At 39.7% G+C, this 15911-nt stretch overlaps 1 protein-coding gene across 1 annotated transcript in view; it reads left to right on the forward strand.

Annotated features, from left to right (window-relative positions):
• Nucleotides 1–14608, forward strand: part of LOC101657136 (cytochrome c oxidase subunit 5B, mitochondrial-like) — a 101667-nt gene extending 87059 nt beyond the window's left edge. Inside the window, exon 2 of the mRNA XM_045292257.1 lies at nucleotides 14210–14608. Coding sequence (XP_045148192.1) covers nucleotides 14210–14608 — 399 coding nt within the window. The remainder of the gene's footprint in view (nucleotides 1–14209) is intronic.
• Nucleotides 14609–15911: the final 1303 nt, after the last annotated feature.

Here is a 15911-nt window from a genome sequence, read left to right on the forward strand (position 1 = left end):
TGGATGGATGGATGGATGGATGGATGGATGGATTATGGTAAAAGTTGTACAAGCCATCAATAAAATTATTATAAAAAGTAATAAAACAGCATGCTTATGTTATTTACCACAGACAAGTGTTAATGGATTTTAATTTTGCTTTCTTAAATTTATGCAAATTTCAGTGTGTTGAGATTCCAAATAAAATCCTTACAGTCACAATGTATTTTATTTTTTAATTTTTGCTGTTATCTTTACTTTGTGGAAAGGAAAAGAGAAATTTGTAATTCGTATTCCGTGACAGGAATTGTTGATGACAATATCTTTTTGATGAGAAATAGGTATCATAAATTATCTTTACAACTGTGTGCATTTCATAATTCATTAATTAGCCCTGGTGTCTTTTTCCTGGAGACTCAAAAATTCAATTGTATGTTCTGGTAAGCTGGCTTATTTTACTTAATGGCTTTTTCAGATGTATATAGTAGATTTATATCAGGAGGTCCATCGGAGGGAAGTCAAAGAATATTATTGAATTGATATGATGCTTATTAAAGTATCGGGACAGTGAAAAAGAGGAAGCGTTTCAACAAGATAGATAAACACCATGGTGGCATCACTGGGCTCAAACTTAAGAAATGTGAGAATGACACGGGACCAGGCTTGTGTTGTGCATCTCACCGCTAGTGACTTGATGCTATTGAGCAACAACAATGGCTTCCTTATTTTTATCTTTATAAAATATGTGACTATATATTCAATAATATGTCTCTTGATTTCAATGAACCCTGTGATATAGGCTTACTGAAAAATTGATCCACTGAATAACTGAAGAAAATGTGAGGTTTTTAGATGTGCTTCCTAGATCAACAATTATTATTTTCTTATTTTCTGAGAAATGTGAAAGCAATGTTGAACTCACATTCAAAAACACTCAATTTGCATAGCTTTTTTTCCTGACAAAATTTCTTCACAGAAATTCTAAGTTTGAAGTTCTCATAATAATTACATGATTAGATAATTCATAATTATATAGATAGATAGATAGAGAGAGAGAGAGAGAGAAAGGATTACTATAGCCATTTTCCACACTAGGAGCTAACGCCCAAGCTCATAGGACTGTTAGCTGGCAAGATTTAGATGGAAACAATTGTACTTGACTCCAAGCAGCGTTCCTTCTCTTACATCATAGATGCCACAATCACTGAAGTTTGGTCCTGAGGTAAGTAGAACCTCGCAGGCAGTAACTTCTCGAGTACCTGCATAAGGTGGTTTTAAAGATGCATCCATTCATTCTCGGAAGTTTAACTCACCTTCAGTGTGTACTAGCAGGTTGCAACTCCCATCACTTGCACTGGGGGAAGCCCATTGCCCAAACAGAAAGACATTCAGACATCTTGGTAGTAAGGCTTACATGGCAAGGTACTGAGAACTCTACCCAAGATTCACATGACTTGGCCTTCTGGGAAGCCCTAGTCACATTTTAGCCCACAGCATAACAACTTTAGGAGAGACCATGAGACAAACTCACCCAACTATGCTGCTCTAGGATCCCTAACTCTCCCAAGCTGTGAAATAATACATGCTTATTGATCCAAGTCACTGCGTTTTGAGGTAATTTCAGCAATAAATGACCAACGTGCTTGCCAGAGTCTGTGACGGCTTAGAGGGAGGACAAATACAGTTATGAGGAAGGCGCTCTAGGTTTTGGGAACCGTGAGATACTGAGGCTTGGAGTAGTGCACAATGAAATAGGACATTTTTAAAATCACAAGTCAAAGCATGCACGGAATCATGGCTCTTGGACTTTATATGCCGAGTCAGGCTGATAGCTAAGACCTGGATCCTGGAATCAGACCATGCTACATTTAGTACAAAACACGTCTACTATCTACTGCATAACTTGTATAGATTATTTTGCCTCTCCATGTAAAAGCTTCTAATGTGTAAAATGTAAAAGTATTAAAGAACATCATAAATATCTCATAAGGATTATTAAATGTGTTACTCATAAAAAGTGCAACTTCTGCCTAATAAATAATGAAGAATCAATGAATGATCATTATTACATTAAATAGTCATTGCAGGAGAATTATGAGAGAGCAGAGGGGAAATAGAACTTGGTTTTGTGTGAGTTATACTTGAAGGTATCTTGGGTCCACTATTAATTCAAGCAAGGGGACAAACACAGAGACACCTACCAGGTCAGAGGGTCCAGAGACTCCATCTCCACGGGCCCTGTATATGGGCAATTTGGATGTTCATTGATATAAACTGGTAACCATTAAGTCACCAAGTGAAGCTTCATAATACATTGCAAATGTATTATGACCAAACAGTTCTCCCTGAATCAGTAGTCATTAAAATGATATCCCAAGAGGCATGAACACTAGGATTGTATGGAGTTTGGGCAAAGAGGACTTGGAATCCACAACAGGTTCTTTTTGTTTCATTTAGTTTCTTTAAGGAATATGTTTGGGCCAATAGGAACCCTAATGACACAATGAGTTAAGGGCTGACCTACAAGGTTGGTAGTTTAAAACCCACCGGCCATTTGATGAGGAAAAGTGGATAGAATGCTTCCATAAACTTGGATAACCTCACAAACCCCAAGGGAGCAGTTCTGACTCATCTGATAGGGTTTTTATGTGTCTGGAACGACTCAGTGGCAATGGGTTGGGTTGGGTTGGGTTGGGTTGGGTTTGGGTTGAACTGATGACCAAGAATAAGAGCCAGCTGAAGATCATTCGCACTGTTGTTTTTATTTGGAATACTGGCCTATTCTTTAGAACAAAGAGCAAAGTTTCTATTACACACACAAAAAAACCAAAAACCTATATTTCAATTTTCAAGGATGAGACTCCCCCAAATGGGACATTGTATATCATTTAACCATGCCTACATGATTCACCTCAGTCTTTTACAACTTATGCCTGGATTAAGTACCCCGTTCCTCCTAAGTAGACGCAAAGCCCACTAAATTGATGGTGCACAATCTTAAAAAGGAGGATTTGGAAAAGGCAACAGTGACCACCATGATAATGAATGCCAGACGTCTTCAAAGACCTTCTTTCACCTACAAATGAAACTAATTACTAGTCTTTTTCTCGGAGTCCCTCGCTGGGTTATGCAAGAACAGCGCCAGCTGGGTCATCCCATGCCTTTTATTCTCAAAGGCCTTTCAATAAATCTGTTTCAAATTCTATAGTTCCCCCCCTCCCCCAATCCCTAAAACAAAGATTCAGGAAATAGAACCTAATAAAATGATTTATAGCCTCCCACAGTCTAGTGGGGAATATGCCGGCGGTGAGGCAATGCATTCCCGCCCCTCCTCAGCTCTCTCTGTCCAGGTGTACCAAACAGCAAGTTAAAAGAAACAGGTACAGACCACGATGTGCAGCCATAACACTCCAGTGAAGAAACAGAGGGAGCAAAAAGAACTTTTGGAAAAGAGAAAAACCAACAAAACGATGTCTAGAGCGTCTAAGGAAATGAAAAGATTGACAAGAATATTGGAACAGAGAGCACTTTGAGACCTTTGATTTCAGTTCCACAAGATTGTTCAACTCCTCTTCCCTACAGCCAGCCATGCCACACCTCACTCCTCTGATTCAAAGCAGCAAACCAAAAATGAAGTTCAAGGAGTGCTTTGTTCTGCCCCTGCCCAGACAAGAGACAATCCTTTGGACTGCTACTCGAACACCTCTCTGACAACATTAATTTTACAAATGGAAGGGCACTACACTCTAAATCAGTATATCCTTTACAGAATGCAATGCTCCTTGACTAGGTGTTTCCATTTGAGCATTGTGATGGAGACTATTTGTAGTACCTCCCCTTAAGAATTCCTGGAAAGGTGCAAATGTATTATGACCAATCATGAAGTAAATAAATACAATTCATTGAGAGGAAAAGTGAAAGCGCATGCCCCAAATACATACAAGTTACTGAAATGTTAGGGCACCGTGATGAAGATCCAAAATGCCCTTTAGATGACAGACAGTGGTTGGAATACTGAATACTACCCTGTTTCCCCGAAAGTAAGACATTCCCCGAAAGTAAGACCTATTTACAGTTTTGCCTCTCGCTGAAATATAAGGCATCCCCCTGAAAATAAGGCCCCTGAAGCTACCGTTAACTCTGGACTCTGGACTGTAGCTGTGGGCATGCCGCTCAGCTCACTGTTGGCCACAGTGCAGCCGGAGCAGACAGGAAGTGCGAGGTCTCTTTTAATAAAACAATAAACAATAAACATGTACCATATTCATCTTCATGGAAAAATAAGACATCCCCTGAAAATAAGACCTAGCGCATCTTTGGGGCAAAAATTAATATAAGACACTGTCTTATTTTCAGGGAAACAGGGTAGCCAGTCACCCGGTAAAGTTACAACTGAAATCCTTGGGCAGAGAATCAGGGAAATCTTTCTAATTTGTTCTGAATCCTTTGCTCATCATTTTCTTCTCTGTCCTCTGATTTAGTTCCGTGGTCCCAAACCATCCTTGCCCAGCGCTGGTGTCTGGGTTGTATCAGAAATGATCTCCTAGTCTCAAATAACTCTCTTGGGTCTCAGTTGTTCAAACGTTTGTACATAAAATACAAAGGCACTCAGGTGGAATTCTGCTAACTCTTACCTTCATTTGTAGCTGCATGGTTAATGCAATTGCTTGCAAATGTGCTTTCTGAGGTCCTGCAATATTTTGCCTTCTGGATTGCTTGCCATCAGAGTAGTATTTCTAAATTTTCTTGGCTTTCAAGATGGAAAAAAAAGATTATCTGGATCTGATGATGCCCAGGAAAGGTCTCCTCTCAGCCCCAAACTTGCTTTTGTTTATCTGAGTCCTCCTGCTCAGTATCAAAACAGCACCCAGACCCAGAAACCAGGCAAGATTAGCTTTAATAAACATGTTTTCTTGTGAGACTCATTGCCCCTCTATTCAATGCTAGTATGTTCTCTGTAACTAGTCATTAGAAAATGTCAATAACCTATTTCAAACCCAGGATCCTAAATTCCTTAGACACCTGAAATAGAATGGAAGAGAGCAAAGCAAAACCAGAGTCAGGAAGAGGTGGGGAGAGGGAAATAGGAATGAAATCTACTCAAGGACTGGATTCCTTTCAGGTGCCTTAAACAGCTGCTAACCCTTCCCCGCTGCTACAATCATGGCCACCTTCAGAAGAATAAAGAAAGTAGACTATAGGACCAAATGGGACACTGAGGGGGAGAGACACAGAAAGATGTTAGAGTTATTTAGAAAGCGCGTGTGACTTCCTAGGAATCGTGTGTGCGTGGCATCTTTCTGATCTGTTTTCTGAAAATCTTCTAGAAGAATGGTTTTTCCATTTCGACATCTAGAGAGTCCCCTGGGCAGTGCTCATAATATTCAGAGTCCAATAGCTCTCCTCAGAGAAGGGGATCCTGTGAGTCTCCAACGAAATTCAGGAATTTGGATTTCTAACAAGCTGTTCCCCACACCCACATCCCCCATGGCATTTCTGATCTAGGCAATCCCAAAATGAGAGCTGAACAAGTATGTCCTACACTGTAACTGCCTACTCATGAAAAGGAAAGAAACAAATAAGAGAGAAAGAGAGATGGAAGGAAAAAGTTCACTGTTAACAGACTTTTTATCTTTATTTCTCAAATCTGAAGTTCTTAAATATATGTATGCTTATATATAAATCCAAATATGAATACATACATACATACATATAAACCCAAGTATAAATATTATACATATATAAACATATATATACCCAAATATAAATATAAATAAACCCAAAATATGATGGGTCAGAAAACATGAATGCTGCCCTTTTGTACACTTTTAAAAATCTGTTATGTAATAAAAAAAATCTGTGTATCATTTAACTTATGTAAAAGAATGAAAAATTCTAGGAGTCAATAGTTATAAAATGTTATCTTCTCATATTATTCACAATTTTATTTCTTTTTCAAGATGAGCAAATCCATTTTTCTACTCCAAAATGCCACAAATACTTCTTTTCATTCTTTTCATGAACCAGTTCACAGCCAAATACATTTGACACATTAGGTCTTTGATCTCCAATTTCCACTAACCAGTAGGGTAATAGTTACATTCCAGGTCAGGTTGGGGGCTTGACCTCTCTCATGGCTTTTTTCCTCAGGGAAACTTCCATTCTCATCATCAACATCCAAACAACCAAGTGGTTGCCTGGGCTTTCACACGCTACATCCGAGCGAACAAAAGTGAGTGAATGAGTGAGTGAGTGAGTGAGTGAGTGAGTGAGTGAGTGAGTGAGTGAGTGAGTGCCAGCAGTGTGCCCTCGTGTAGTGCTCTTCTACCTGTGTTATTAGATTCCTGATCACACCAAGGTGGTTAAATTCTTACACAGCAAGGGTAACACATACCTTCTATGCCATTAAGAGTTTCCGTGCATGTTTCAAATGTGTGCAAAAGCAAAGATGTCATTTAGCATTGTATTACAATATCTTTATGTCTCAAAATGTGTCCATGATTCCTCTCAAAGAAATAATGAGTTATCCATGTATTCTGATACATTAAATGATACACTAAAAAGCTCCAATAATATAAAGATGCAAGTAGACACTAAAATTGTTTCAAAGCTCATCTTAAAATAGTTTCTGCATTCACAAGCTCTCTTTTAGAATCTAGGGTGTGTGTTGACACATGCAAATTTTGCTGCCTGACTTCCCTGTCACTGATTACATCTGATAGAGGGTTCAGAGAAGAGCAGAGCTGGCTGTCAGGGCACATTAACCTCTGCAGAGAAGGAGACCAAAAAATAACACCACCATTGTTTCTTATGGTTGTTCACTGGGGTGAGGTGAGAACCCCCCTTTTCTATCTGAGGAATGCAGAGAATAGGTCACCATTCTGTCCATCTGAACCTGGCACTTTTGTTCACAGCAACATCCAACGTGCCTTTGAGATATCTATCTACAAGAACTGAATGCAACCCATTGTCAACAAGTGAGTTAAGACTGCTCCATGGAATTCCCAAGGCCATGTCCAATCTTTACAGAAGCCGGCTGCCACATCTTTCACCCATGGGGCATCTGATAGGTTCAAACTGCTAACCCTTCAGTTCAGTCAAGCAGTTAACAACGGGGCCACCAGAGCGCCACAACGAGCACCAAGTTCACCAAGGTCACTGTCACCAAGTCCATTTCAGCTCATAGTGACCCCATAGGATTGAGTAGAACCTCCCTGTTGGGTCTCCAAAACTTTAAATACTTACAAAAGCAGACTGCCTATTTTTCAATTCCACACAGCAGCAGGTGGTTTCAAACCACTGACCTTTCAGTCACCACCAGGGAACCTAAAAGTGAGCACAGTGGATGCCAAATGAATAAGCTGGGGATGTTAATTACATACAGTATTCTAAGTTTAAACGTATTTCAATTACCCAAGTAGAGTGATAAATGTTCTAAGAATTAGAAGATCAGCTTTTGAACTTGTTGGGTGACATTGAACAGTAAAATATCAAGAGAATAAAATAACACTAAGTCCCATCAACATGGAGTTTACAATCTCGTATGGGAAGGAGATAGTAATTGAATTTTCACAAAAGAAATGTGTGCCTGCTAACTGTACAGGGAGAACTGAGAATAGTGTACAGTATAGGGTGAATCAAGTCATCCAGAGGGGCAGGGAAAGACATATGAGTTATCTCCAAAGGATAGGTAGAAGGTAAACCAAGGAAGGGCTCAACAAGGGAGAGTGTGGGAGAAGTACTACAGTGGGGAACCATCAACCCTTTTTCAGTTTGCTGTGCTATTGTGGCTTTCAAGCTGCTATGCCCCTGGCATTTCAAATATCCATAAAGCTTCCAGACTTAGGATAGAAAGGAAAGCTTAGCGATCTACTTCTGAAGCTTAGAAAATGAAAGCAAGAATGCAAACACATTGTCCCACCAGCATTCTTTGATCCCATTATCATGGAAGATCTATTGCTAGAGAAGGGTATAATGAGTGGAGACACAGAGGACCTACCAAGGCCAGGGGAACTCTCAGGGAGATCGATTAGCCCGCGGCTACAACAATGGGCTCGAACATGCCCGTGATCAGAAGTGTGATTCAGAACCGGGGTATATTTTCTTCGGTTGTGTAAAAAGGTCATGAATTGAATTGAAGTCAACTTGACAGTAGCTAGCAACAACACAATAAGAGGGGAAATATCTGCCAAAGGTTACGCTAGGCCCAAGAGAAAGTTCATGTAGCTGGAGTAGAGCAAACTGATGACAATAATAACAAATGAGTCTTGACTTCATGTACTGTGTTGAAAATTTTGGTCTTTATCTTAGAAGATTTTGGAAGGCATTGAAAATGTTGCATGAATGCCTATGCTTGAGCGATTGTATGGGTGTGGATGTGGGTGGGTGTGAGTGTGGGTGGGTGTGCACACACGCATGCCCACGCTTGCACATGCATGTGCTTCCAATCTTTCTTATCACCTAGCTTTAATGGACAGGCAACACATGTGGTAGTAGATGGTCATACTTATACTTCAACTCAGTTCTTCTGGTTGGGATATGATATAAGGTGGGGATTTGCTTGTGGTAGAAAGATTAGACAGGACATAGGCATTTATCTAAGGAAGAAATTATGGAAACTTGTCCTGAGATAATGAGTAGGAATTGTGTCCTGGTTAAGACAGATGCATAGTCTGTGTAGAGACAATGGGCAAAGACCAAATTTAAGAGGGGGGGAATCTCTTGAGTTTAAGATGTCTTTCAAACAGCCCACTAAACTAAAACTAGGTAGTTGGCTATGTAAGACTGGCCACCCAAGGATAGACCAAAGCTGAAACTATTTAAACTGTGAGGCGATTTTTAAAGACTATATGATGTTGTTGTTGTTGTTGTTTTAATTGCTATTGAGCATGATCCAATTCATGGCTAGTCTTTGTATAAACAGAACAAAATGGCGTCTGGTCTTGTGCCAGCACCCTGATCACTGGTTTGTTTGAGTTCATTGTTGGAGTGGTAAGTACTTTGCAAACTAGGGTGCTCAACTTGCAGCACCGTAGTGGACAATGTTCTGTTGTATTCACTGCCAACAAGTCAATGGTGACTAATGCTGACTCACAGTGATACCAGAGGACAAAGGAGAATGGCCCCAGTGGGTTTCCAAGACTATACATTTTTATGGAAGGAGAAAGCTTGATTTTCCTGCAGAGTGGCTGGTGGTTTCAAGCTGCTGACCCGGCAGTTCGCCTCCCACTCTGCTCGCAGTGCTGCTCCTACTTCAATACAATATGTCAGGTTGGCATTGCCTAATTTCCACAAGCACGTCACTGGACCTTTTTCTTGTAGCCTTAATTTGAAAGCTACACAGAAACATGTCTACATTGGGAAATACTGCTAACATTTGAAATAGTAACGTCATAGTTTTGAGCATAAAAACGATTTTATGACAAAATGACGGGGTTGGGTGGGGGAAGAATATATAAGATTTTAATATATGTAAACTGACGGGCATTCCAGAAAGAATGCTGGTAATCATACTAAAGCAGAAACATACAGGGTCTGCTCTTTCATTAACTACTTATACAAACTATTTTCTTTTATAATGCAATTTAATCAAGACATTTAAGTTTTATTCTCTTTCCTGAGTCCAATGGAATGTTAATTTTAGAGTAGACTCACATAATAGATGAAATTACTGCCTTATAAATGGTGAATTCCTCCATCCTATGAAATTCATGGCCTCTTGTTTTCGACAATCATAATTTATCCAACAATATCTAGAATCTCCTGAATTATGCTCCTAATTTCAAAGCAAAATGACTTAGAAGGTTCTCAACTATTGCAATAATTGAAGGAAATATTTGGTTGGGTTTTTTTGGGGGCGAGGGAGGCAGTTTTTTATTTTCAGGGTGGGCAGTATTTTATATTTTGCTTTTTATTTGGCTCACACTCAGGAGTCTACTACTCAGTACTAATAATAACAATATGTAAAAAGAATTCTTTATTAAATTAATTTCTATTCTAACTATCCTTTTAATTAAGGTGAGTGTCTCTGATTGTATATGAGTAGTCTTTCTTGAGATAAGAATCAATGTGTGGAGTTACAATTAACTCACAGCAACTCACACAGGGGGATAAAAACCTAGTTTATCTTCATCATAAACCATAAAGCCCACATGGAAGAAGCACACCAGCCTATGCAACCACGAGGTGTCGAAGGGATCAGGTATAAGGCATCATCAGAACAAAAAAATCTTACCATAGTGAATGATGGGGGGAGTGCGGAGTGGAGACCCAAAGCCCATGAATAGGCCACTGGAGATCCCCTTGCAGAGGGGTCTCGGGGAGATGAGCCAGTCAGGGTGCGATGTAACAACGATGAAAAATACAACTTTCCTCTAGTTCCTAAATGTTTCCTCCCTGCTCCCACTATCATGACACGAATTCTACCTTGCAAGTCTGGCTAGACCAGAGGATGTACACTGGTACAGATGGGAACTGCAAACACAGGGAATCCAGGGCGGATGATCCCTACAGGACCAGCGGTGTGAGTGGCGATACTGGGAGGGTAGAGAGAGAGTGGGTAGGAAAGAGGGAACCGATTACAAGGAACTATATGTGACCTCCTCCCTGGGGGACAGACAACAGAAAAGTGGGTGAAGGGAGACATTGGACCGGGTAAGATATGACAAAATAATAATTTATAAATTATCAAGGGCTCATGAGGGAGGGGGAAATGGGGAGGGAGGGGAAAAATAAGGACCTAATGCTGGGGGCTTAAGTGGGGAGGAAATGTTTTGAGAATGATGAGGGCAATGAATGTACAAATGTGCTTTACACAATTGATGTATGTATGGATTGTGATAAGAGTTGTATGAGCCCCTAATAAAATGATTTAAACAAAACCCCACTAACTCACTGTCTTTGAGTTATTCTAACTAATCGCAACCCTCTAGGACAGGGTAGAACTCCCTGCCCCTGTGGATTTCTGAGCCTGTAAATCTTTACAGGAGTAGAAAGCCTCTTTGCCCCACGGAGCGGCTGGTGGATTTGAACCACCAACCTTGTGGTTAGCAGCCTATTTCATCACCAGAGCTCCTATCATAAACTCCTGGGTGTCAGAAATGTGCATGTCCTCCCCCATAAGTTTGTGATGGAAAAGTTGAGAATTGCTCTGCTAAATACAAAAGTTTTGAGCAGCATAAAAGAGTGGATACTAAGTTATACTCATTTTCTTTTTATGCCAGTCAGAAGAAAAGTATTTCAAACAGCTTGAGTTGCAGCAGACAGTAGGCTTATCTATTATGTTTCACATAATAAATATGTAGAATACATGGAGTATATTCTTCAGCTATCTACATATATTTAAATTACTTTCTGCAAACTAAAGTCACTTTCTGCAAACTCTGCAAAATAGTTCAAATACTTCATTTAATTACTTGATTTGATGTGACGTGAAAGAGAATTTCATAGAAACAGATATATTTTACTGAACACACAATAGAACCAAAAAACTGACTAGAGGTGTTATCTCAGTGTGTGGGAAAACTTAGAACGATAATCGTATCCTTCATCAATGTGTTATCCAAAAGAAGATGTACTGAAATTGATTATAAAAAGTAATTCTTATTTTACTTGTGAGCAAGATTTCCACTGAGTTTTACTTGTTGACAAAACTACTTATACTGAATGTATAAACTCTTAATAGAAGAACTATTTGGATGTAAGAATAGTAAACTATAGCATTTTCTTACTCCGATTCAGAAATTATATTTTCTCATTTCAATCTGTATATTATTCGAAAGTGATGAGCTCTGTATATTTGCTATGTGAGACATTTTATCTGTTTTGGAAGCATGCATGGGTGCCAATACTTAAGAAAAGGTTCCATATAATCATTAACTAAAAATATTGTTTCAGTGCTTGTTAAGTGCACTTTCCTTTTTGGATACAGGAGATTACCGAGAGTTAAAAATAAACAGCCCAGGAGTCAGTTAGAAAAATGAAAGACTTTTCAATCCAAGGAGCCGTGTTGTCATAGAAGTGAAGCAGAAGAATTGGAAGGGTGATCAGAGAGCATTGTAAAAGATAAAAATTTTAAATTTGATGAAACAAACAAGAATTTGGCAGCTATACAAATGGAGGAAATGCCTTCTAGAGCGAGTACAACATGGGCCAGAGAGTGGAGCCCGAAAGAGCTTAGTGTGTTTATAGAGCGGTTAGCAATGATGGGTGACTGGAATTCAGGAAGAGTCTGAAGGGCGTTGGGCTAGAAAAGTTGACTTGCAAGTAAAATGTAAGAGCATCTACTACTCAGTAGACACTGCAAAGTTGGACCCAGAAGGGATGGGACTTTATTTTGCTTTTATAAAGACTACCTCAGTTGCAATGGCAAGGATGAAAAAGACTTTGATGATAAAAGTGATACCAAATTAATAAATGCTAGTGACCTTAAGGTGCTGATGGAATCCAAATGCCTATAAGACTGTTGGTGTTGTCTTGTGTTGTGCTTATGTGTAGTAGCCACATGGAAAAGTGATTCTTCAGTTCACATTAAATGTTCAAGCTAATTATTTTACATTAAGGAATTCAATCTAGAAATCCTAAGAAGTACATATTCTGAGAACATTTTTCAGACAAAGATTCTTAGATTGGAACACGTTCTAGCTTCATATTTTGTTCTCTTGGAAGTAGGACATGTGGCTCCCTTTGTGGTAATATTTATCATTCTAGAAATTCTAAACAATCCAAATGTCAAGCTATATTAGCATGGATAGATGAATGATAAGATAGTCATACAAAGAGTAAGCATTAAAATTTTAAGCACATTAATTATATGAGAAATGTGTATAGTATAATGACACATAAAAAGGGAAACAGGAAAATTTAAACTAAATTAGGTACTCAATAAAATGCAGAAGAACAAGAGGAAGAAGAAGGAAAAGGTAGGAGAAAAAGAAAGAGTTTGATTTGGGGTCTCACAAAGTGGAGAATCAAAAAAAATTTAAAATATGTATCTCTACTGTTTATTTTGAGTCAGAATTGACTAAATGCCAGGGAGTTTGGTTTGATTTGGGAGTTTTTTATTTGTTTGTTGGTTGAGAGTTTTTAGCCGTCAGAGGCCATTTTAATGTGTTCTTTACATTAATCTGACATTTATGGTTACTATTAGACATAGGTTTACTTCTGTAATCAGCCAACAAAGGAATGCATTTCCCCCCAATAAATTTAGTGATTTTAGTGACATCGTGCAAGCTGTAGTCACATTGCAATGGCGAGAGACAAAGAGCTAGCATTTGCTGGTGACCTGTATTTCCCTGTGTTTCATTGACTAGACAAAGGCATTTAGTTGTGTCGATCAGAACAAATGATGGATAACATTTCAAAGAATAAGAATTTTATAACATTTCATTGTGCTGATGTCCAAGGGGTACTGTGTGGTTTGAAATCAGGAAAGGTGTGCATGGGGGTTGTATCCTTTCACCGTAATTATTCAATCTGTAGGCTGAGCAAATAACCTGAGAAATGCAACTGTATGAAGAAGGACGGCCCTCAGGAACACAATGATTACCAACCTGTAGTATGCAGATGACACAACCATGCTTGCAGAGAAGCCATGAGGACCGAAGCACTTACTGATGAGTACACCTCAACAAACAGAAAGCTGTGTTGCCACACATATTAGTATCACCATGTCAATCAAATAATTTTCAAACCCATTTTACCATCAACACTTTGATGACTGATTGACGGTCAGAGTGAGATTAATGTTCTGAACAACGCAGTTTGGGATACGTTGCTCTGACATACATTGCTTACTGTGTTGAATTCGAGCAGTCTGCTTTTGCTCAAGCTATTGGAAACCCTGTAGAAATGTGTGGGAGGAAAGTACCTATTTCTTCTACTAACTTCAGATAGTCACACTTCTATAAAAGGCAGCACACAGATTTTAATTTTAAATCATTGGAACAGGGCAAAGATGGGGAATGTAGAAGTACTAAGTCACCATCATGTGAATTGTCTGTTGTTGGAAAAACATATAGTTTGCATTAGCAGTTGTTAACTTCCATTCCAAAAATGACCGATCAGAAAGTGTATTCTGTTGTTGATTCACTTTTTCTTATCTCTCTTGGAGGCTTAGATTTGTTTACTTGTGCTGTGTGTGTGTGTGTGTGTGTGTGTGTGTGTTGAGGAGAAAGAAGAGTGAACTTATCATTTTTGAAAGTGGTTTATCCTAAAAGTGTAAAAAGTTTAGAATAAAACAACTTCCTCAAGGTTACTTCGAGGATCTGGAGTGTTAGCTGCTCAGACCCTGAGGGCCCGTGGCCCCAATGGGGTAGCCACCATGCGCAGGATGGTGAGTGGAGGCAGCATCCCTACGGATGAAGAGCAGATGATGGGGCTGGAGAGCAAGGTCAGGATGGCCACACGCCAAGGGCCCGATCCATGCAATATGCTTGTCCTGATGGCAGCCGCAGGCACCAAAGAGGACCCTAATTTAGTCCCCTCCATCACCAACAAGCGACCTGTGGGCTGCATCTGTGAAGAGGACAACAGTGCTATCATCTGGTTTGGGCTGCACAAAGGTGATGCTCAGCGATGCCCTAACTGTGGAACCCATTACAAGCTGGTGCCCCACCAGTTAGCCCACTGAGCCCATGCACTGACTCATGCTAAAGGTTTTCTTCTCTTCAGTAAAGACTAGCCATTGCATTGGATCCTTCTCCAACAAACAAACAAACAAACAAACAAACTTCCTCGTGTCCAACCTCACAGAGTTTACTATATGCGTTAAACCTGTCTATGTTCACCAGGAAGAGTTTGAATGTGTACCATGACTTCTACTGTCAATGGCATACTAGATAAGCAAGGGTATAAAGTGAGTAAAGGAACAATCAATAAGATATGAATTTAGCATATCTGACACTTTACCCTTACACTGAATATTGTGATTTTGTTGCTTTGTTGGGTGCTGTCAAGCCAGTTCTACTTTATTGCAACTCTACACCCAAGAGAACAACATGCTGCCTGGTCCTGCACCATTCTCACCATCATTGGTCTATTTGTGCCCATGGTTGCAGCCACCGTGTCAATCCATCTCCTTTATGGTGGTGTTGTTGTTGCTGTTGCTCTTGCTGGGTGCCATGGAGTCGATACAACATAACGCAATACTACAGGGTCCTATACCATCCTGGCGATTACTCCTACGCCTGAGCCCATCATGACCGCCACACTGTCAGTCCATCTCATCTCATGAGGGCCTTCCAATTTTCGCTTCCCTTCCACTTTACCAAGTAAAATGTCTTTCTCCAGCAATTAGTCTCTCCTGTTAATATGTTCAAAGTATGTAAGGCAAAGTCTAGTTGCTAAGGAGAACTCTGGCCATACTTCTTCCAAAACAGATCAGTTGGTCCAGTTCGCGAGTCCATGGTGTTTCCAATACTCTTCTCAGCACCATAATTCAAAGGCATCCATTCATCTCCGGTCTCCTTTTTCAATGGCCACCTTTCATGTGCATAGGAGGCAATGGAGGATACCTTGGCTTGGGTCAGACACACCTTAGTCCCCATAGTAACATCCTTGCTTTTCAATACTCTAAAGGGGTCTTATGCAGCAGATGTATCTAATGGAATACATCTTTTGATCTCTCCACTGCTGCTTCCAAGCACAATGATTGTGGATCTAAGCAAGACAAAAATCCTTGACAACTTCAACTCTGTTTATCAAGTCTGGGTTACAACTAGAGGATAGAAAGAGGAATTTTTTTCAAAGATGTTGAAAGTGAGATTTTAATGTTAATTTCTTCCCAGGTAGGTACAGCCTCATATCTTTCAAGGGCTTCTAAACACATGAATAAAAATGCCATCAACATTTCCATCTCCTTGGGTTTGACACGTGAATTTTCTGCTCTGCTATAATACAAAATAGTTAACTCATCCTAGAATGGGTTATCCATC

Source organism: Echinops telfairi, unplaced genomic scaffold, assembly GCF_000313985.2.
Source record: "Echinops telfairi isolate 266 unplaced genomic scaffold, ASM31398v2 ScPeMD7_655;HRSCAF=1070, whole genome shotgun sequence".
NCBI classification, from domain to species: Eukaryota; Metazoa; Chordata; class Mammalia; order Afrosoricida; family Tenrecidae; genus Echinops; species Echinops telfairi.